The sequence below is a fragment of the Sapajus apella genome, unplaced genomic scaffold (assembly GCF_009761245.1).
Source record: "Sapajus apella isolate SASKATOON/1434 unplaced genomic scaffold, GSC_monkey_1.0 scaffold89, whole genome shotgun sequence".
In the NCBI taxonomy this organism is placed as follows: domain Eukaryota; kingdom Metazoa; phylum Chordata; class Mammalia; order Primates; family Cebidae; genus Sapajus; species Sapajus apella.
The window spans coordinates 6019373-6043386 of NW_022437029.1; the positions used below are offsets into that span (position 1 = coordinate 6019373).

Genomic DNA, 24014 nt, shown 5'->3' on the forward strand with positions numbered 1-24014 from the left:
ACCTTCATTTCAAGTAAACACTTATTTTGCTTTCATACCGAAGTAAAAAAAGTAGTTTTCATTTGTATTTCGTGTTATTCTCCAGATATGTGTAGAAGCAGCCTGGAGCTTTGATGTGCTTAGCTGTGCCAGCCTTACCTTTATTAGAATACTAAACTCTTGATGAAGGATGTTATCTAGACTTAACCAAGGAAGTTCCTAGACAAAACTCATTACGACTATTGTAGTCTCAGAGTGTTCTAAGTATTAAATGGTTTCAGTTGCTCTATTAAAGGAACAATGGAGTTTTCAATTATATGTTATATTCTCAAACTGTCTCTTAATAGGTACAAAAAAACCAACCCAAGTAACTTTAGACCTTAAATGTATTTTCCATTGTGTATTAATAAATTACTGCTTTATGAAATTGGTGTTGGAGAGCTATTTTTTCTTTCTCAAAATTGAAAAGTTAACCACACACACAAAAAAACAAAAAAAAAGTTAACCACAAGACAGGCTTTAGTGTTTCTCTCAAAGGTTACACTTTTGGAGGTTAGTTTTACAAGAATAAAAACAAAACCCACAGTTGAGAAATTGAGTTGAGAGTTAATATTCTTTACAGGAAATTCCTGTAAAGGAACCCAGCTTACTCACTCTCTCAACTAAACCCAACCACAAACTTTATCTCATCAAGGAGGCTGGTGAGAGAAGAGTTTAGGCGCTTCTTCCTCAGAGCATTTCCTACTGATAGAGGTAGTTTATTTGACTTTCCTCTGTCTGACCATCCATTTCACAATGTCAATGGCCATTTAAAAAATAAGGTTTTCCTTTTTCATCCAGTTATAACTCATTGTTTTTAAACTGTGTGAGTTACATGGCTGCTGGGTCTTCTCTAGGTATCTCTCTGGATAGGAAGAAATATAGTCGAACCCTTTGAAAATGGATATTCTCACATGTTTTTCTTCAGATACAAAGCTGGCAGTCACTGAAATAAGGACTTGAAGTTCCTTCCTCTTTTTTTATGTCTTAAGACCAGGAAATAAAGGTAAGAGAGTAGTACATTTTTTGTTTTTGTTTTTGTTTTTCCACTAGATTTCCTAACTAGAAAATATAAGTTGGGAAAAGAGCTTAAATAATTTTAAGAATGAGTTGCTAACACAATTACTTTTCAAGAAACATTTTAGAATAACAAATGGGTTATTTACTAACAAAATTCACCTCTCCATATATATGGAGTCTTCACTTAAAAAAGCTGGTGGCTATAAAATAAACCTGTCTAATGTGCTTCGAGCATTTTACAGGAAGGGCTAAGAGCAGAGAGATTCAAGATGTTTGTCAAGTTTGAATGGCCATTTGAACTTAACTGTAACATCTTTGATGGCAGGCACTAAGCTCCATTTTCTGTTATCCCTAGGCTATAGGGTAAAAAGCTACTTTGGAGCATGTGAGAATCGTAATGATATTAGTTGAATTAAATATTGTTACTATTACACGAAACCAAATCTCTGTCTACAGATGTTCTCTGTGTAAAGTGGATTACATCTGCCTTTGATGGTGACCTTTGTCTCCCTGGGCCTCTGATCCCTGTATCCCTGTTGGCACTGCTTTCTCCAGTGCTTTCCTCTCTCTTCCTTGTTTCCCACCACAGACTTTTGTGTGAAAAGTTTAGTTCGTTGTTTCTCCCAGAGACAGTTGAAGGTGTAGCCCCGACCACCTGAAAAAGAAATCTTCATCCTCTGAGGAAAGATATGTGATTCACATCTGGAAAATAACTGAAGAAGAGATTCTGTAGATTCTCTCAGTGCTGCTGGGCTCTCAATTCCTTTTGTGAAGGACGGTGTATGGTGATGAGGAAATCAGAAGCTTTGAGACCCTCTACACCTGGATATGAAACCCCCTTCTAATACTCACCAGGTATGTGATTATCATTGAGAATGGGCACCGCTATTCCAAGCAATATGAGTCTTGGTTGTCCATTTGCAATACTAGAAGGACAGCACCCCTCTTCCCTTTACAGAAAGTAAATGAGAGCCACATTATTTTATTCCCATAAGCAGAGTCTGAAGCTTGCTTTAGCTTAAGTTGCCCAGTGCTCAATAAATGATGTACTCTGCATTTGTATAGATTCTTCCAATTCAGTGAAGCATTTTAGCGATGGCAGCATGGAAAACATCACTTAAACATTAGATGGCCTTTAAAAGGTAGATATTAACAAACAAGCTACACAGTGTGGGTGTGTTGTCCCACATAAACGGGACTTCCAGAATGGGCTTTGGCTCCTGTTGATCAGTTGCCCACAATGCTGGCAACAGCTACTGTAACTCAGCACTGACCCAACTCCCCAAGCTCTATGCTTTTCACTGAGCAGAGCTTTCCAAAGATATCTCCTGGTTGAGAGTGGTGGCCCTGATACTTGTTTATAACGTAGGTTCCATTGTTCTTCTCTTTGAGAATCTGATTTAATAAGACCTCGGGGAGCCTAAAAATCTGCATTTGGAATAAGTGTTTCAGGTGATTCTCATAATCAAGATAATTTGAGAAACACTGTCCCAGAGTGAAAGCTGCAGCCTCAGGCAGCCGGAGGTCTGAGGCCAGTCGGTGGGTGGGTGCATCAGTAGGTAGTAGCTGTCATCTCAAGGTTGGTGGAAATTCTGAGGGCTGGAGACTGCTGGGTGTCATGGTAACTAATTTGCTATAGGCTTGGACATGTAGACGTAAATTGCAGGACTGTAGAGCTGGGATGATCTTAGCAATCATCTAGTGTTATGATTTAGAAGTCAGACAGCTTTTTTAAAAATTACAAATACCCTGACTTAAACCTCAGAAATTCTGATTCTGTCATTCTAACATTGAGGAACTGCTGATATGGTCCAGACATTTTATTTTGCAGATAAGAAAACTGAAGTCCGGAAAGAACCTAAGTGACTTGACTGGAGTCACAAAGTAAGTGAACTGCCGTAATAGATTGCTCTATGTGTTTGTTCTGACTGCTCTGGAAGTGTGTATCATTTTTCAGAACACAGAATTTATTACTAATTATTCATTTGGTGACGAGATATTATTGCTGGAACAGGGTCTCTGCTCTTCAGGAGCTCCCAATCTAGTGGCAGGACAAGGCGTGAGGAACAACAGTTCTACCGCAGCATGGCTAAATCCTGAACAAGTTGTTACTGAACTCCTGTTATTAGCTAGGCACTATTCCTGGAGAGACGCTGCAGGGCTCGGAAAGACAAACTCAGTTCCTGCTGGCATGGAACTTACGTTCTAGCTGGGGAGAAGTTTCAGACAATAATGTGTGCTAAGACAAAAGTCATTTAAAATGAGTAAGAAGAGAAATGGCTGCTGGCAAGGAGGGAGGGAGGGGCTTCTTTATCCAGGCGGCCAGGGAACGTCTCTCTGAGGAAGGAATCAGAGATAAGACATGAGAGAGCCAAACGCTACAGGGTTTGTCCATGGTGCTCCGGAATCTGTGCTTCATCACATGGGTGGCAGTAGCCGGTGACGGTTTGGGCATGGAAAGGAAACGCTGAGGCTTGCTTCTTAGGAAGATGTGGCTGGTGTTGGAGCTGGAGGACTGTTCTTTCAGAGACTTTGTGGACAAGGGAAAGGCAAGTGGGAAGATCACATCTTCAAAGCCATTGCTGATCCTGCCTTGTTCCTTGACTGCAGTCCTTGTAAGAAGAGCTGTCAGTTACCAGCAGTGGGGATAACTCAGTGACCTTAACCCCTATCCCTGGCGTTCTGCAAGGTGCATTGCACAGAGTCCCTTTTCTTTCTCCCATCAACATGCCTCACCCTCAGCAGACAGCCAGGTCAGCATCAGCCTCCAGGTGGTAGCATCCTGTACTTTCTGGCTTCACCTAGACAAAGTGGTCTGGGCAGACCTTCCTTGTCTCCCTGCATGGCTCTGCCTGCCTCCTATCTAAGATTAATCTCTCCATGGTATCAGGGACCCCATCTCTTCTGGCTTCCTGGGAGAAAGGAGTCCATGCACCCTGTCCTCACCCTCATATGTATTTGACCTCACTGGCCTGCTGATGCATTCCCCTCACAGTGGAATCCTGCCCAAGGCTCTCTCATCCTCAGAAATGAGCAAACACTTCCTTCTGTCTTCCCTGCATCATGCAGCCTCTTTCCCTCTACTACACATTCCCTCCACTCCTCTCTCTCCACACTGAAGCACTCCCTCATCTCACCCCAGCTGCACATGCTGAGCTTTTGGTGGCCAAACCAAGACACTTTAATGGACACTTTTCAGTCCTCCTCATGTCCGACTCCTCTGCAGCTTCTGACACTGGTGTCTAGTATCTCCTCCAAGCTTTCTCTGTCTGCATTGCCAAGGTGGTCTCTCAGCTCTGCTCCTTGTCTTCCTTTTAGGTGTGTCATTCTTTATTTTCCATTGGCTCTGACCTACTTTGAAAGGCTGAGGTTTCTCAAGGAAGTTCATCTGCCCTCCCTTGTGGGGCAACAGACACTCCAGGCTTGTTACAGATGCCCCAGGCACCCTCCAGCTGCTGAAATCCAGACCCTGCTCTGAGCCATCCCCTTCCCCACCCTGCTGCCCTGGGATTGCTCCAGTTGGATCTCCAAGATATTTCTTTTTATGTTTTTATTTTTTTGTGTGTGTCCTTCAGAGCTTCTACAAAGGATCTCCAGGATATTTCAAGTTCAGAGTTCTTGTTCGAGAAACATTAATTATTAAGAATTAATTTATAATTATTGAAATTACTATCGCCTCCTGTATCTAAGAATTGGAGTGTGTGTGTGTGTGTGTGTGTGTGTGTGTGTGTGTGTGTGTGTTGCAATATGGTTGGAAGTAAAGAAGGTTATAAAGTGAGATAAGCCAAATGTTTATGAGAGAAGATGGCACTATCTGGAAAGAAAGGTCCTGGGAGGCCGGGCGCAGTGGCTCATGCCTATAATCCCAGCATTTTGGGAGGCCGAGGCGGGTGGATCACGACGTCAAGGGATCGAGACCATCCTGGTCAACAATGTGAAACCCTGTCTCCACTAAAAATACAAAAATTAGCTGGGCATGATGGTGCATGCCTGTAGTCCCAGCTATTCGGGAGGCTGAGGCAGGAGAATTGAGAATTGCTTGAACCCAGGAGGCAGAGGTTGCGGTGAGCTGAAATCGTGCCATTGCACTCCAGTCTGGGCAACAACAGCGAAACTCCGTCTCAAAAAAAAAAAAAAAGAAAGAAAGGTCCTGGGAAAGCTGGGGGTGGTGGAGATGTGGCTGTCGAACTGGCCAGAGAGCACAGGAAGAAGTGAAGAGAGAAACTTTCAGGGCGAAATAGATGTCGGGAAGAGAGACAGAGAGAGACAGACAGAGAGAGAGAGAGAGAGACAGAGAGACTGATTTTGTCAGCTGCCAAAACAAACAAACTAACCAACCCAGGGAAGTTGTGGAGAGACTTAAAGATTTTTAGAGAGGCCACATAACATTTAGGGTAGCTTGCTTTCTTTGCTTTTTTCCTTTCCTCGTCCTCTCCTTTCTTCCCTTTTCCTCTCCTTTCTTCCGTCTCTCCTTCCCTTCCTCCATTCTTTCTTTACTTTCCTCTTGTTTTTTTTTCCTTTTCTGTCATCACTGGACTTCATTTCTTTCTTACACTTTGTTGTGATTGTTTATTTTCGCGTTTATGTTGACAAAGACTCTCTCCCTGGCCAAGATTTAGTCAGGGTCCCTTGAGCCTTCTTCTTGGCTCAGCCTCAGTTTTGTCATCCCCTCCTATCTTTGGCCTGCCCAAATAGTCTTGGAAAAAAATTCTGCTAATTTATCAGTGCACTCTTGATATCTGATGGCCCTAAATGTCTGATAAAGCTCCCCATTCACCACCCTTGATATTTAAGTCCTTAACCTGCCTTTAGCAAGAATCCTGTTAGGTCAGTTTAGCAAGGATCCCTGTGTCCTTACGTCACTCAGTAATTTTCTATCCACTGACCTTTACCTTGCACTTTGTCCTTGGTGTATGGGAATTGAGTTTGATCTCTTTCCCCCAAAGTTTTTTTTTGTTTGTTTTGTTTTTTTGTTTTTGAGATGGGGTCTTGCTCTGTCACCCAGGTCAGGGTGCTGTGGTGTGATCTTGGCTCATTGCAACCTCCGCCTCCTGGGTTCAAACAATTCTCCTGCTTCAGCCTCCTGAGTAGCTAGAACTACAGGCATGCACCACCATGCCTGGATAATATTTTGTATTTTTAGTAGAGATGGGGTTTTACCACGTTGGCCAGGCTGGTCTCGATCTACTGACTTCAAACAATCTGTCCGTCTCAGCCTCCCAAAGTGCTGAGATTACAGGCACGATCCACCATGCCTTGTCCCCAAAAGTCTTGAATAAAGACTTCCCTATGGTTTTAACCAGTGTCAGAATAATTGCATTTTTAATGATGTTCTCCATACTGTAATAGACCCTTGAAAATAGGGACTATACTATTTATTTTTCCCCTCAGCACCCTTAAAGAACCTATGACAGTTTGGGAGTGTTTTAGGGGGAATCTTTAGCCAAAGTTCAGGGGGAACTTACCTTATTCCTATAACTTGAAGAGTTATACACAGGTTATTTTTATGTTAATGATAATACTTCAGAACTCAAAGATACACAGATAAAACTGTTCTATAGCAAAATCCTTTTTCTTCCTACTCAAAACACATTTAAATGATAATTAAATATTTCCCACCCAGGATTCTTATCTTTCATTTCTCCTAACTGGTTTGAAGAGTCCCATAACTAACCTATCAACAAACGGGACACAAGTCCTTTGGACACAGCCTAGATATGATTCTCTGGAGGGGACCAGCTCCGCCTTTCATATTTGAAAGGATTGATAGTGATGCCATCCAGTGACAATTTTCCCTCTTGTATTTGGGGCAGAAAGGCAGGTGACCCCTATTCTCTAATAGTACAGACTAGTGATGTGCAAGCCTTCTCAAATTTTATCAATAGGAGATGCATCTCTAGCTTCCCTAACTGTGAAGAACCTGACATTTGTATTCAACTTGGGTTATTTTTTCAGGAAAAGTTAAACTTAACTCTTTCCAAATTACTCATAGAAATGTATGTGCTAGGTGAGCATATCAAAGAAAAAAGATTAATGAGGGGAAAATGGCATTAAAAGAACACTCTGTATAGAGCCTAGGCCCAAGGGATATCATGAGCTTGAGGTGATTTGTAAGAAATGACAGCAGTGAAAAGATTGCTACACACCATTGGAAATACCCATGTAAGCTATGGGCACATGAAAGCCGGTTTGGGTAGGACCTGCCCTTTCGAAGTTTCCTGTCTGAGTTGCACTTTGGTCACAGGCTCTGATTTCTTCATTTCCCATTTCTTCATTTACAGAAATGAAAAGGATACTCAAGAAAGAGTTCTGCATCTCAAAACTCTATTCTGGCAACAGAATGAAGTTACTGGAGTGATGACAGGAACACAGGAGAACAATGCTCTATTTGGGCTGGATATTTCTTTCGCTTGTTGCAGGAGAAAGAATTAAACAATTTAATATTTCAGGTAGGATTTTTCACTTTTTGTGTTAGCGCTGTGAGTCTGTGGTCAAAGGTAAAGTGAGGGATAACCTGATATATCAGCATCATGCCATGATAATACACAACCTTTCCATCCTACCGTTAAAAAGAGAGTGAGAGGAGAATTATTGGGGTGAACAGCTTTCAACTGATACCAAGCATTGACAAGGTACCCATTACTGTAGTTGAGTGTTCAGTGAGAGCAGTTGAAGAGGGATGAGCCAGGGTTCTACCATCTTTTCTAGGAAACTGGAGCTGCTGCTGGTGATGCTGGAGTCTACTGGGAGGGAATTAAAACATGAACTTCCTTTCCCCTACAAAATGGGCAGTGAAGAGGAAAGGCACACGAGGAAGCTTGGTCTCTTGTTAAACAGAAAGCTAGAGTTCTGTTTTCTAATATGTTTCCATGTTGTTCTATTTATTGTGATTTTCAGATTGTTCCACAAAAAAGTTCCTTTGGACATATTCTACAAGGAGTGAAGAAGAATTTGTCTTATTTTGTGATTTACCAAAGCAACAGAAATCATATTTCTGCCACAGAAGTCGACTCTCACCAACACAAGGCCCTGAGCACCTACCCTTCACTGGCAGTAAGGACCTATCTGATATCCAATGGTACCGACAACCTTCGAATGGTGATCCATTAGAGGACATTAGAAAAAGCAATCCTCACATCATTCAGGAAAAATACACCCTTCGTTTTAGGACCCCAGGGGTGAATAACGCTGGATCATATATTTGTAGACCCAAGATGATTAAGTATGTTCCAAATGCATTTCTACCTGAAAACATTCCCAAATTCTCTATTATCTAGACAAAATCTATATTCACAGGATCTTGTTAATTTCCTAGGAGTCCCTATCATGTAGCCTGTTGTGTCAAGATGATTTTAGAAGTTAAGCCTCAGACAAATGCATCCTGTGAGAATTCTGCATCACATAAGCAAGACCTACTTCTTGGGAGTATTGGCTCCATTTCTTGCCCCAGTCTCAGCTGCCAACGTGATGCACAAAGTCGAGAGGTAATCTGGTACCAGGTAAGAGTGAATTCTCTAAAATTAATATAAGAGCATTTTTTGAGATGGGGTCTTGCTCTGTCGCCCAGGCCGGAGTGTAGTGGCATGATCTTGATTCACTGCAACCTCCACCTCCTAGGTTCGAACAATTCTCCTGCCTCAGCCTCCTGAGTAGCTAGAACTACAGGCCTGCACCACCACGCCTGGCTAATTTTTTATATTTTTAGTAGAGATGGGGTTTCACCATGTTGGCTAGGCTGGTCTCGATCTACTGATCTCAAGCAATCCGTCTGTCTCAAGGGAAGGATTTATTCATTGTTTTTATGGTATCATCTTCATGGCTTATTCGCAGAAAAGCGTGTTTGAGAATCTGAGGTCTAGAGCTTCTCAAAAACTGGCCCTGTGCCTATTCAGGAGATCTGACTTTCTAAAATGATCATGTCCTCTGGGAAGCCACAGAGCTTGATATTCTAATTATTAGAAACATCCTTTTGATCAATAGCAGAAAATACAAAATTCCGGTATATTACACATGAGGTTAGACATAAACCTACTAACATCTGCTAATGTAGGAGAAAAAGTTCATTCATTTTCACTGTCTTGGGAAAGCAATAGGCATTGCAAAGGGGAAGGAAGCACCCAAGACATAAGTCTTGAGGGGTTTGTGAAAGATATTGGAGACTGGAATACATTCCCAAAAGGATCTTGAAGGACAGTTAGGACAAATCCAAGGTGGCCCTGAGTGACAGATGTCTTGCACAGGTGAGATGGTGGGAAAGGAGTACAGTGTTAAGAGAAAAAGGGAACAAAGACAAGTTTCACAATGACTTTGAGCTATGAACCACATGTATGTGAACTCCGATAAAAAAAGCACTTCGTATTTCCATCTTGTTCTATAGTTTTTCCAAGTGCTAGCCGATGACTAAATGCTGCCTAACCATCTCCTCCAACAGAGCCCCTTGTCAGTTGTCTCTTGGGTGGCGGAATCCGGGAATGGAATGTAAATCACTTCCGACGATTGCAAAACTATTTGAAGCCCAATACTTTCTCTTCAAAATTATGCACAATTTTGCATTCACTCTCTTAATATATATGTTTGTTAATATAAAAATATTACTTTAAATTGGTACTGATTAAAGTCAGAAAGATGAGTTATGTTTATCTAATGGTTTAAGGCACCCCAAATTTTAAGAATGCGAGTCTCCTGGGGCTACAGTTACCATGGTATGAGGAGACGTTTCCCTACTTAATTCCTGAGACTCCATGCTAATAGAAGGACGGATGTTATCACATCCTTTACAGAAATAAATATACAGAGAGGATGAGTGGCATGTGTTATGGTCTCACATTCGAGTTTTATATGACACTGAAAGAATGCTGGTCTCAATAAAATCCTAATTTCAGAAACATTCATTTCATTACCTCTAAAATGATGTTAGTAAGAAGAGCCAATAGTTTTGGTCATTATTTTCAGTTCTCTCTCCAGAACAAAACTTCCTTTTGGTTCAGTATATCTGTCATCCAGGATGGCAGCTGTTTTGTTGTCTTGGTGGGCTGTTCTCAGGCCAGTAAAGCAGTCTTGTCCCAGTTATTTCAGTTGAAATGTGTTTGACTTTTCAATGATCGTACACCTGAAGTGAAAGCTATGAATCTTTTACTCTTCAGGTGAGCACAAGCCACATAATATTTGCCAGCTCTCTGAAAATATTGCTTTTATAAACTAAACCCTAAAACTGTTTGACCTTCACAAAAGGAAGCTTTGTTTCACTTCCCTGGGGCTTTGACTACAAACGTCAGCATGTGTTTAATGGTGAACAGGCAGCCACCCTAAGAATAGGTGTACAATGGCTGTTATTAAAATTGTACCTCTGATACAGATTTGGATAGGTCCTGGCTTTGTGAATTACACAAATGTGTGTGTCCACTTACACATACACATACATACACAGGCACATAGTAACCTGGAAATCACAGACCTTATAACAGTAGTACATTACTAAAAGTGATGGCATTAGGCAAGAAAAAAATATCCAATGCCTTTTTCCTTCTTGCTAAACCCTAGGTTATCAGGTGGTGGGTGAGTCATACCTACAACCCATCTCTGAACAGATGAAGCTGACACTGGCTGAGAAAATAAAAACATGGCTTTATGGAATTCAAATAAAACTGCTGAGCAGGGATACACCCATCAGATGTAGAGTATCCAACTGAAATAAATCCCTGGGCTTGGAGTCTGTGGAACATTCCACAATATTTTTAATTGGCAAATCAAAAAACAGCCTTGCAGATTGCTTTTAAAACTTATTTCAACTTCTTTATTTTAAAATTATTTTTAATTAACAAATCATAATTATGTACATTTACAAGGTATGATGTGATGTTTTGATATATGTATACAATGTGGAGTGAATAACTAAGCTAATTAACACATCCCTCACCTTGCTTATTTATTTTTTGTGGCCAGGCTTTTGAAACTTGCATTCTTAGTTATTTTGAAATGTGCAATACAATATTATTGGCTATAATCATCCTGCTATGAAATATGTCTGAAAGTTTATTCCTCCTATCTGAAACTTTGTATTCTTTGACCAACATCTCCCCATTCACCCTCTTCTCCACACCAACCAAGCCTCTGGCAATCATTATTCTACTCTCTATTTCTATGAGTTCAACTTTTTAAGGTTCTACATATGAGTGAGATCATGCAGGATTTGTCTTTCTGTGCTTGGCTTATTTCATTTAGCATAGTCTTCCAAGTTCGTTCATGTTGTCCCAAATGATGGAATTTTCTTTCATAAATACAGAATAGTATTTCATTGTGTACATGTATCACATTTTCTTTGTCTATTCATCTGTTGATGGACACTGAGATTGATTCCATATCTTGGCTATTGTGAATAGTGCTGCAGTAATCCTAGGAGCATAGATATCCCTTTGCCATATTGATTTCAATCTCTTTGGATATGTACCCAAAACTGGGATTGCTGAATCATATGGAAGTTCTATTTTTAGTTTCTTTGATGAGCCTTCATAGAGTTTCCCATAATGGCTGTAGTAATTTACATTTCCACCAACAATGTAAAACAGATTAATTTTTTGATAAAAGCCACATGCGAGGTGATATATCATTGTGGTTTCAATTTGTATTTCTCTGATGATTAGTGATACCCAGCATTTTTTATATAGCTGTTGGCCATTTGCATGATTTCTTTTGAGAAATATTTTTTCAGATCTTTTGCCTATTTTTAAAACGGGCTACTTGTTTTCTTGCTGTTGCAGCGTTTGAGCTCCTTATATTTCTTGATGTTAACTCCTTATCAGATGTATGGCTTGTAAATATTTTCCCCATTTGGTGGATTGTCTCTTCACTCCATTAATTGTTTTCTTTGCTACACAGAAGATTTTCAGTTTTACACTATATCATTTGTCTATTTTTGTTTTAGTTGCCTGTGCTTTCAGAGTCATATCCAAAAAAAATATTTGCCTATTACAATACTGTAGGGCTTACCCACTATGTTTTCTTTTAGGAGTTTTACAATTTTAGATCTTGTGTTTAATTCCTTAATGCATTTTGAGTTGATTGATTGTATGTGGCATGAGATACAATTTCATTCTTTTCCCTGTAGATAACCAGTTTTCCTAACATCATTTATTGGAGAGATTATCCTTTCCCCATTGCATGCTTATTCTTGGCATCTTTATTTTTAAATTTATTAACCATAAATGTGTGGGTTTCTTTCTGAGCTTTCTATCCTATTCCATTTGTTGATGTGTTTGTTTTTATGCCAGTGCCATGCTGTTTTGGTTTAAGTGGTTTGTAATATATTTTGAAGTCAGGGAATGTGGAACATCTAGCTTTTTCTTTTCTTTTTTTTCTTTCTTTTTTTTTTTTTTTTTCTCAAGGTCGTTTTGGTTATTTGGGGTCTTTTGTGATTTCATGCGAATTTAAGGACAGTTTTCTTTTTGTATTCCTGTAAAAAATAATGACATTTTGATAGGGTTTGCATTGAATGCGTAGATCACTTTGAGTAGTAAGGACATTTTCTCAATATTAATTCTTCCAATCTATAAACGCAGGACACCTTTATATTTATTTATGTTTTCTTCCATTTCTTTTGTCAATATTTTAAATAATTTTCAGTATATAGGTCTTTTACTTTCTTGGTTAAATTTATATCCAACTATTTTACTTTTTTTGCTGCTATGGTAAGTTGGCTTGCTTTGTTAATTTCCCTTTCTGCAGATAGTTCATTATCAGTACATGGAAACACTAATGATTTTTATATGTTGATTTTATATTCTACAACTTTACTAAATTCATTTATCACTTCTAACAGTTTTTTGGTGGAGTTTTTAGAGTATTCTATAGATGAGATCATGTCATCAGCAAATAAAGACAATTGTACTTGTTTGCTACTAATATTCTTCTTATTTCTTTCTCTTGCTTAATGGCTCTGGCTAGGACTTCCAGTACTATGATGAAAACAAGTGGTTGAGAGTGCACATTCTTGATTGTTAATCTGATCTTAGAGGAAAAGATTTCAACTTTTCACAATTAAGTATGATGTTAGCTATAGGTTTGTCATATATGGCCTTTATTGTATTGAGGTACATTCCCTCTATGCTTAATTGGTTGAGGGATTTTATCATGAAGGGTGTTAAATTTTGTCAAATGTTTTTTCTGCATTGATTGAGATACTCACATAGTTTTTATCTTTCATTTTATTAATGTGGTCTATCATATTTATTGATTTGTGCATGTTGAATCATCCTTGCATCCCAGAGATAAATCCTACTTAATCATGATGAATGATTCTGTTAAAGTCTGATTAATTTTGGTTTGCTAATATTTCAGTGTGGATTTTTGCATCTGTATTTTTCAGGGATACTGGCCTGTAATTTTCTTATAATTCTCATCTCTGGCTTTGGCATCAGAGTTATGCTGGCTTCATAAAATTAGCTTGGAAGTATTCCCACCGTTTTGTTTGTTTTGAAGAGTTTGAGAAATATTGGTGTTAGTTCTTCTTTAAATGTTTTGTAGAACGCAACAGTGAAGCTATCTGGAATGGAATTTTCCTTGATGGAAGATGTCTTATTACTGATTCAGTCTCCTTATTCATTACTGTCTGTTTAGATTTTCTATTTCTTTATAATCCAATCTTGGTAGGTTGTACGTGTCTAGGAATATATCTGTTTCTTTTAGATTATTCATTTTATTGGCATATAATTGTTCATAGCAGTTTCTTATAATTATTTGTATTTTTGTGATATTGGTTGTAAAGTCTCCTCTTTTGTCTGATTTTATCTATTTGAGTTTTCTCTTTTTTCTTAGTCTAGCTAAGAGTGTTGATCTTCTTTTTAGCTTTTCAATAAACCAACTCTTAGTTTTATTCATTTCTTCTTATTGTTTTTCCAACCTCGATTTCATTTATTTCTCCTTCGATGTTTGTTATTTCCTTTCTTCTGCAAACTGTGAGCTTAATTTTTTACCCTTTTTCTAGCATCTTTAAGTGTATCATTAGATTGTTTATTTGAAATCTTTCCTCTCTTTTAATACAGGCATTCATTGCTATACATTTCCTTCAGAACTGCATTTGCGGCATCCCGCATGTTTTAGTACATCATATTTTCATTTTTCTTTGTCTCAAGATATTATTTAACTTCCTTTTTATTTTCTCTTTTTCCCATTTGTTGTTTAGGAGCATTTTGTTTCATTCCTGCATATGTGCATATTTCCCAAGATATTTTCTGTTTTTAGATTTCTACCTTTATGCCTTTGTGACCCAATTTTCTTAAAATTGTTAAGACTTACCTTGCAGCTGAACATATCTTTCCTGGGAAATGTTCTGTGTGAACTTGAGAAGGATGTGTATTTGGCTGCTGTTGGATAGAATGTTCTGTATGTGTCTGTTAGGTCAATTTGGTCAAAAGTATAATTCAAAACCAATTTTTGAAGTTTTTTTTTTAATTAAATGAGCTGTCCATGGTTGAAATTAAGGTATCGAGTTCCTCACTATTAATACATTGCAGTTTATCTCTTTCTTCATTCAATAATTGCCTTATAAATTTTTCACTTTGTTTGTGAATTGTTTTTAAAATTTATTTTATTTTCTATACATATTTTCTTGGAGTTCCCTAAACTCTTTAAGAGGATTATTCCGGAGTTTTGTCAGTCATTTTGTAGATCTTTACTTCTTCAGATTTCATTACGGTAACTTTATTAGTTTCTTTTGGTGGTGTCCTTTTTCCTTGATTTTTCATCATCATCAGTCCTTGCATTGGTGCCTGTGTAACTGAGGAAGCAGCCACCTCTTTTGGTCTTTGTAGGTGTTCTTTGGTGGTAGCAGGCCTTCACTATTTGGTCTAGCCTGGGATTCGGATGGGATAGTTGGTAGCAATCCCAGATAAGCAGACTTTGGTGCTGAGTTTTTTAGTTGGGCTTGGCTGCTTTCTGCGCTCTGAGGTAAAATGAAATGCTTGCTGTGCTTCATGTTCCAGTGAGATCTTTCTGAACTCTATGGTCAGGTTGAGTCGCTGGCTGGGCTCTGTGATTGCCTCTGATCAGGCAAAGTTGCAGGCTTGTCTTCCCAAATAGTCTGGAACTTTGCCTGATCAGAAGTAGTCACAGAGCAATAGCCTTATGCCTTCCATTCATCCACAACATGAAGGTATTGCTTAATTAACTAAAAGGGCACCCAAATGCCCTACATCTGGCTGAGAAATATTGTTGTTAGAATGTGTAGTTGGGCAGGACAACATGCTAGGCTCTGAGGCAAAGTGAGTTATCTGGGGTTGCTGTTCAGCAATTTGGGATGGGCGGGGGCAGAAGCCAGGCTACACAGATGTGTGTGGGCTTGGTCTTGCCTCTGGGACAGGCATAACCTTAAGCAGAGCATTGAGGCTTGATTGGGTTTCCACTCATCTTTTGGCCCTGGGTGAGGCCAGCTGCCCCTTCTGCAGGTAATTGCTGACCTGTGCTTGCCTCTTGGCCTAAGGAAGACTGTGGGAAAGTGCTGGGGTCTGGCTTGGAGATTAAATTATAATAACCAATAATTAATAATATAATTATAATAATTATATCATTAATTAACATATTTAATGACTGAAAAGTCAGAATTAAAGTGAGTTACTTATTATTTTTCCACTAACTTTTTCTAGTTTTAAAAATGTAATGAAAAAATAGTGTTTGCATAAACATACTTCAACTTAAATAAATAATAGTTACGTTTAATGTAGCAGCATTTTTACGATCTTCAGCTAAGCAAATCTTGCAACAAAACAAATTATAATGAAGGGCAGTAGGAAAGTCTCTTCTGTACTGGCCTAGGGCACCAAGATTTGAGTTTTGACGACATTGTTGTTATCTTCTGTTAGTAGGACTTGTGCCTTCAGTGACATTTCCATTGGTGGTTTAAAACAGTCTCACTCATGCCACATTATCTTGCCACACTTCTGACATGGCTGCTGGGTTGCTTTTAAGCCCAATGTTGCATGGAAGGTTTTTGTTTGTTTTAGAGATAGGATCTCATTCTGCTGCCTAGGCTGGAGAGCAGTGGTGTAATAGCAGCTCACTGCCGTCTTGGACTTTGGGCTCAAGTGATCCTCCAGCCTCAGCATCTCAAGTAGTTGGGACTACAGGCACACACCACTGCACCCAGCTAATTTGAAAAATTTATTTTTGTAGAGAAGGTGTTTCACTATGTTGCTGAGGCTGGTTTCAAACTTATGGTTTCAACCAATCCTCCTGCCTTGGCCTTCCAAAATGCTGGGATTACAGGTGAGAGCCATCATGCCAACCACAGAGAAGTTATTTTTATTTTTATTTTTATTTGTTTGGAGATGGAGTCTTTCCCTCTGTCACACAGGCTGGAGTGCAATGGAGCAATCTTGGGTCACTGCAACCTCCACCTCCCAGGTTTAAGTGATTCTCATGCCTCAGCCTCTCAAGTAGCTGGGATTATAGGCATGCACCACCACACCCAGCTAATTTTTGCATCTTTAGTAGAGCTGGGGTTTAACCATGTTGACCAGGCTGGTCTCGAACTCCTGACCTCAGGTGATTCTCCCCGCGTCGGTGTCCCAATGTCCTGGGATTACAGGTGTGAGCCCAACCACAAGGACGTTTTGTACCTATACCTGATACTTCTTCTCATTTCCCAGTTCTTATAACTGGCACCTTGGCACCCTGTGGGCCTAGCACTGTGGAGAATTGCTGAGCATGGTGAGACTGGGTAGATCCAAAGATTAATGTATTTCTAAATTGAGAAGAAGATAATTCAATGTGTTTCTAAATAGGAAGAAGATAATCTATTATATTTTTCAAAACTGTTCCAAGGTTGATACATTGGCCCATCTGATTATTCTCACTATTAACATTTCAGAACTCTGATGATCTGGACAGCTTTCTAACACCTGTTCAAAACAATCATCTATATGCTGTCTAACCAACACTGAAACAGAGGAAACATTTCCTTCCTTGTTCAGAACAGAATATTTTCACAGCCCACAATTGTTTTAGCTTTGGGACAGCCCCACTGTAGGATTGATTTATTCTCAATTGGAAGTCAAGTTGTTTCACAAAAACGGAAATCAAGCCAGCTCTCTCTATTTTTTTTTTTTTGTTTATAGAGTAGAATTTGTAACTTATGTTCATGATTTTATATTTATTTCTGTTAAATGATAATTTGTTGTTTTTAGCTCATTCTATGTGTCAAGAGGTTGGAATTCTGATTTTGAATGCTGACATATTACACATCACATGCAGATTTGTGAGGCATGTAGATGAGATCAGCATGCATGACATGTTCTCACTCAAGCCCCTGCTAAAACTATCAACCAGGCTAGCTCCAGGAGCAGAGTGCTCTGCTGTTGACTCCAGATTGATCCTTCTAGTTACATATGATCCATTCATCTACAACACAAGGATATTGCTTAATTAACTAAAAGGGCACTCAAAAGTCCTACATCTGATCATTCAGATCACAATGTACCTTTTGTTTAACAGAGAGATCATGAGAACATTTTCCAAATGACTCACTGCAGTGAAGACACTCTGTGTCTGCTGTATTCCTCTGAACCTCTAGTCTATTTAATTGTGGACAATGAAATTACCTTTATATGGTTGTTGTTAGCAAATGCAAGCTGGCGGATATTAACCATCACTTCCTTTTCTAAGGGTTCATAAACCATCTGTTAAGTAATTAATTCAAGACTTTCACTAGAAATTGACATCCAGCCCATTATCAATAATTTCCATAATATACTCTATTCCCATTAAAAGATAAATAATATTTTTAAAAATCTATCAATAGAAGGTTCCTAGTTGAAAATCGGGGCAAGAGACTACAACTACACTTAGCTGGAAAGAGCATCACAGGCAACAGAAACAGAAAAACAAAAGATATATTCAGTGAATGGTCACTGTGATGAGAGCTGAGAGTTCTTGAGTGGTTTAATTAAGACGAGAATGGAAATAAAGGCTGTGGATTTCTCATGATGGTTATTGGAACCTTGTTGATGTGTTTGAACTTTACAAGTGTGAGTCCTGATCCAGGATAGGACAGAAAGAAGTAGAAACAGAAAGAAGGTGGCAGATGCTAGTGATATTTCATGTAATAAAAAGAAAATTAAAAGCTTTGACCAGGAGAATGTGTAAAATAGATGAGCAGACTATTTGGTGTCTTTCTGGCTCCACACATATTCACAGTATTTACCAAGTTAGAGACAGTAGTAGTAAATTCAAGTAGGGGCAGGAAAGCAGCGATGAATACAGACCTGGACACAATGAGTCTATGTTAGGGAACACAAAAATGGACATGAAAACCTGAAATGCACCAGGAAAGATGGGCCAGGGAGGACGAGGCTAGAAATGCAGATCTTTGGAGTCCTCCCGCACTAGGTAGTGGAAGTCCAGCTAGGAGCTCTACTGTGTTGCCAAGTCCAGGAAGCACCATTCCCACAGAATAACACAGTGTGCATGATGCTCAGTAGCTGTACCGACTGATAGTATAATAAATTGATAATACTGCGGTATAATATTGTAATACCTGCCCCTAGGAGTAAGAATAACCGTGTTCTTCTCCCTGCTTCTTTAAAAGTCCTTTGCAGTGTCTTTCTTTCTTTTTTTTTTTTTTTTCATGCCTCCATTCTTTTGAGGACTTACTGGCACTATTCTTCCAGATTCACGCTGGTGGATGTTCCTGTTTCCATATTCTGTTCGTGACTGCTTCACATATGAGAAAAAGAAAGAGTTCCCTGTGCAGCTGCATTAGCCTTTCTTTGTCCTATGAGGATGACCTGTAATTGTATAATTAGAATGGGTTTCCCATCATCCTTGGCATAAATTGCTTCTCCCTAATTTCTTTTCTTTGATGTTTCCTCTATGTTCCATTTCATAATGTCTTAACGATACATACTAAGCCTCACTTACCTTTTTATGGATAAAAAAGATACGTTATTCCCCATCCTCCCCAGTGGCTTAGGTGAGGTCTTAGTGACGGCTCTGTGTCCTCCCTCCGTTACGTTCTCATGCAATTTACGACACGCCTCTCCCCCAGATTCTGGTCTTTGTGTGCTCTCACTGTGTGCTCTGAAGTTTTATCTTTGAATTTCCCTCTATGTTTTCAAATTTCCTTTTGAAAAGTTCTTGATTCTTTGGATCACCTGGTACATATTTAGCCTTGTCTGTCACCACCTCATGGCCTCATTTTGCTTCCTGCCCACAGATGCCCTTCTCTGGCCAGTCTGCCCCCACCCTTAGTCTCCTTTCCAGCCTGCTATAAATTCCTTCTTGGCACACAAGAAACACACCAGAGATGTGGCATGGGGGAATCCCAGCTTCCACCAGTAGACAGGCAAAGTGGAAGGGAAATTCCTCAATTGCAATATGAAACGCAACCAGAAAAAATGAGGTTGATTCTCAGTGCTCTCAATTACCAGCTTTGTCAGAGAGAGAAAAAAGTCACTCACATTCCAGAACCTCTGCTTATATAATACATAAAAGTATTTATTTATAAGTATATATCTTTTATATAAGTAAATATATACAATATATGTTTTTATAGATACATATATACATGCCTGTATATACATACACACACACACACATTAAAAAAATTCATTTTGGTATCAGCCCTTAGAACACTACAGGTCTTCTAGAATAATCTCAGGGCTCCAAGTCATGCATGCTCTGGGAAGTCCTATGTTAAATAGCTCTTCAGGGGCTGATCAGGTTTGGAGGTTTGACTGTCTCATCTCTACACACAATGCAATTGTATTAGAAAATGTCTCTTGTTTCAAATTTATAAGTACAGTTTTTCAACACAATGCCTTCATAGCTTGTGGGATACCCTTATCTTGGATTGACCTTCTTCCTCCCTGTTCAAATTTGTAAGATTTTTCTGTAGGGATGTAATTCATAAAGTTTTTCTACGGCAAAAAATTATCTGGTTAAAATATTTTTTTTTGGATTAGAATGGAACCCTTCTCCCTAAGGAAAGGAGCAACCAAATCACAGTGGATGAAGTTTATGACTATCACCAGGGCAGATATGTATGTGATTACACGCTGTCGGATACTGCAAGTTCATGGACAGTCAGAGCTGTTGTTCAAGTGAGAACCATTGGTAAGTGAGATTTTTGTCTCAAGATCTGAGATCTGAGCACCAAATTAAAATTATCTTCTTTTGGCTTAGTAATTTTTTCCTCTTAGGGAAAAAAATAGTCATATACTTGTAATCATGTAAAATCTTCAACATGGGCAAACATCAAGGTTGCCATCCCCCAAGGAAGGCTAAGTTCTGAAACAGATTCAAATTCTCACAAGTTGGGTTGTCCATGAGTATGCCCCTGAATTGCTATTGTAATACATTTAAAAAATGTATTAAACATTTCACACAGAGAAATATTGTCATCCATGTACCTATCACCAGTTTTAACTGTGTTACCATTTTCCCACATGCTTAAAATCATACTTTTTTTCTTTAAAGAAACAAAATATTGGAAGAACAACTTGAGGTCTATGACTCCATTCCCTTCCAAGCCTTTGCTTCTGCAGTATAATCACATTTCCATTTATGTTTTTATGCTTTTTCTACATATGTATGCATCTATTGACAAAATAGAATATTGTTTTGAGTTATGAAATGTGTTTTGTGTCATAAACACATAGTATTATACTAAATTATTGGTTTGCCAATTTACACCCCCATTGGCAGTAAATTCCTTCTATTCCCAAGTAATATTTGCTGTTATCAGACTTTATGACTGATGTTAAGTGGAGTTTTGTTTTTGTTTGTTTGCTTTCTACTCCACAGTATACTTCTCTGACTAATAATGAGGTTGAACATCTGCTATACGTTTTTTGGTTCATTGGCTTTCTTCCATGGCTTGTCTATTTTTACCTTAGGATCATTCTTGCTAGACTTGCAAGTATCAGCTTGAATCAACTATGTGATAGCATTAATTGAAATGTGGTCTAAGGAGTCAAAACATAAGAGAGCCAGTCACTCATGCTTTGTATCAAAGAGCTACAGAGTGGTTGATGTTGTTCTTAGTTATTAATCTTCTTCTTTTGTTACAAGATACAAACCACATGGAGCACCCCATGATCAAGTGAAATTCTCCTGCCTACTTCCTGGCCCTTGCACCCTCTGCCACTTCAGAATAATTTTATATTACTTTAGATTAGATCTTACATAGATTAGATGTCATTTTCTATTATTACATTGCTCCTTGAAAGATGTTAGAATGTGAAAAACCCACTTACACCACTTTTCCCCTGCAAGCAATGTGTAATTGTTAATTTACTCAGTCATAACTCAGCCCCTCAAATTCTCAATGGCATAATCTGCTTTTCTCTCACCCAACAGACACCTTGCAACATCTGTTGCCTCTATTTCAGTGAAGCCCTCTCTGCCATCATTCCTGTCTTCCTCACTTAGCCATTCATTCTCGCATTTATTCATTTTCACACAAATATGTACTGAACACCTAATATGTGTCAGGCTTGGAGCTAAGGCTGCAAGGATGAGTGCCCGGATGCTTTATCTGACCTCCAGGAACTTTCTGTTTTGGTAAGAAGACAAAGGTGAAGCAGGCTATCATAATACAGTGTAGCGAGAGAAAGGAACACTATGGGCACATGGGACGCCCACCAGACCCAACCTGGGGAAGCCCAGTCCAAGTGAGAACAGAGAAATGAGGACACACCAGCTCAGTAAGGGTAGAGAAGTTTCCATTCTAGACCAAGGCAGCAGCAGAGCTGATGTCCAGGAGATGAAGGAGAGCATCTGGGAGCAGGACTGACATCACACTCTTCTAATATGTGTGAGGTTTAATGAAGGAACAAGGGGGAGGTATTGAGGGTTTTAAGTGGGAGAATGTCATGAATAAATTCGTATTCAAGATAGATCGCTTTGTTTGCTGGGTTGGAATTGGGAAGAATGGAGGCAGGGAGAAGAGTGAGGAAGCTCTGTGGTCAAGCAGGCAGTTGCTGATGGGGATCTGAACTAGAGAGTGGTAAAGGGAATGGAGATAAGTGGATGACTTTGGAAATATTTAGGAGGTACATGCAAAGAATTTGGTGTTTGGGAGCAAGGATGAGGGAAAGCAGGAGCTATGGATGCAAGCCAGGCTTTGAGCTGGTCAAGGAGGCAATGTGCTGACAAGAGCACGTCAATACGAAGGATGAGAGCAGGCACAGTCTTGGAGCAGCAGGCTTGACTCATGGTTCAACTGCTTGTGCTGTGAATAGACCTAGAAGACATGATGAGAAGTGGCTGGGCTTTTGTAATTCAACAGAGCATGATGCTGGATTTTATTTAGAAGGTAGGAGAAAGAGAACAATCGAGCATGTTTTTGTTTTCTGCCCTGGATAAGTTAGCGAATGGTGACACCATTTAATGAGACTGAAAAGGCTGAAGGAAAAGAACATTTGAAGAGGAAATTAAGTATTAGGCTTAAAAGGACTTTTAGTCATCTAAGTCATGATAACAAGTAGGCATTTGGATAATCCAGTCTGGAGAAATTAGGGCTAGAGATGTGAATGTGAAGACAGTCAATTTTTACATGATATCTGAAGCCAAAGAGCTGAATGAGATCTCCTAGGAAGTGGGCATAGAGACAGAAGGTCCTAGAGCTGAACTCAGGAATATTTCAATGCTTGAGAAGGTAGAAAAGAGGAAGATCCTTAAAGGGGATGGAAACATACATCAGCAAGTGAGTATCAGTGGAAGGATGGAGAGAAGAGCAACAGAGGAAGTGAAATTGATGATGTAGGAGAGACATCTCAAGCATCAAGACCTTTCACAAGGAAGAGGACTAGAGAATAAACTTACTACCCAGAGGAATCAAGAGGAGTGAAAGAATACTAAGAGAGAACTAATAGTCAAAAGAGATATAGAGGAAGGGACAGACACAGAGAAGTGAATATGGAGGTTGAAGGTAAGCAGCAGAGTACGAGAACATGAAACCAAAAGAAGAGAGGGTTTCAAAGAGAGCACGGCCAACAGTGTCCAATGCTGATAAGAGGGAAAGTAAATTAAAAACTTGATTATGTCCAATGGATTTAAGTGCATGAGTGTCACCAGTGAATTTGGCTAAAGCAATTTCAGTGGAGTAATAATGGTGGCAGAAATCAGATTCCATGGGAGGTGAGGGGATGGAGGGAATGGGCACAGAGAACTACCTTTCAGGAATTTGGCTGGGAAGGAAGGAGAATGAGTGAGGCTGGGATGTGAGGCAGGGAACGTTTTCTCTTTTTAAGGATGATGAGCCTGAGCATGAATAAATGCTAATGAGAAGAAGCCCAGAGAAAGAGAGAGAGAGGGAGAAAGAGTCAGAGAGAGAGAGAGAGAAGTTAAATATACAGGACCAAGATGGTGCAAAGGAGAGAAGGAGGCCTTTGAGAAGTAAGAGTGGATGATGCCAACAACAAAGACCCTGAATTTTCCTTTATCCAGAAAAAGACACCTTCACGAGGAAGTTTGACAGTGGAGGCATATCTGAAAGTTTGTGGCAAGAAGTTGAAGGATAAACTTGTTAATTAAGGACTGAACTCTTCTTTATTTTGAAATAAACTGTGAGTTTAAGGATGGAGGGGTGGATTCAGATATGCTTGACTTTCACAATTTCTCGGGTGGATTCTCGTTTCAGTTGGATTACTCAGCCAGATGGTACCACAAAGAAATCTTGTAGGAAAAGACAGGGATAAGGGCTAAGTCTCCAAGGGGCAGGATCAGTGTGAAAGAAAATGCACACAGGCATATACGGATCAATTAACTGCTAATGTTCTACCAGCACCCACAACCTGATGTGGCGGTCATTTTAGGGGGCAAGATTTTTACATGGAAACCAGAATTCCTAAATTTACAGATCATGAGTAAACGAGCTTGAAGACAGAGCTTCAACATATTTAGATCAAAGTGTGGCTGTGCATGCAAATCTTCATCAAGCAGGCCCTGAGACTTCTCCATGCAAATAGTAATCTTTGTTTTCATCT

At 39.3% G+C, this 24014-nt stretch overlaps 1 protein-coding gene across 3 annotated transcripts in view; it reads left to right on the forward strand.

Moving 5' to 3' along the window:
- Positions 1 to 658: 658 nt before the first annotated feature.
- Positions 659 to 24014, forward strand: part of IL18RAP (interleukin 18 receptor accessory protein) — a 34499-nt gene continuing 11143 nt past the window's right edge. The window contains exons 1-8 of one of the 3 annotated variants that reach the window (XM_032255562.1): positions 659 to 732; positions 876 to 1024; positions 1628 to 1893; positions 2870 to 2922; positions 7320 to 7487; positions 7936 to 8260; positions 8354 to 8537; positions 19989 to 20139. In XM_032255562.1, coding sequence (XP_032111453.1) covers positions 7418 to 7487; positions 7936 to 8260; positions 8354 to 8537; positions 19989 to 20139 — 730 coding nt within the window. In that variant the 5' untranslated portion in view covers positions 659 to 732; positions 876 to 1024; positions 1628 to 1893; positions 2870 to 2922; positions 7320 to 7417. Of the gene's footprint in view, positions 1025 to 1627; positions 1894 to 2869; positions 2923 to 7319; positions 7488 to 7935; positions 8261 to 8353; positions 8538 to 19988; positions 20140 to 24014 lie in introns of all 3 variants that reach the window. The other 2 variants (XM_032255560.1, XM_032255563.1) reach the window with 2 other exon arrangements.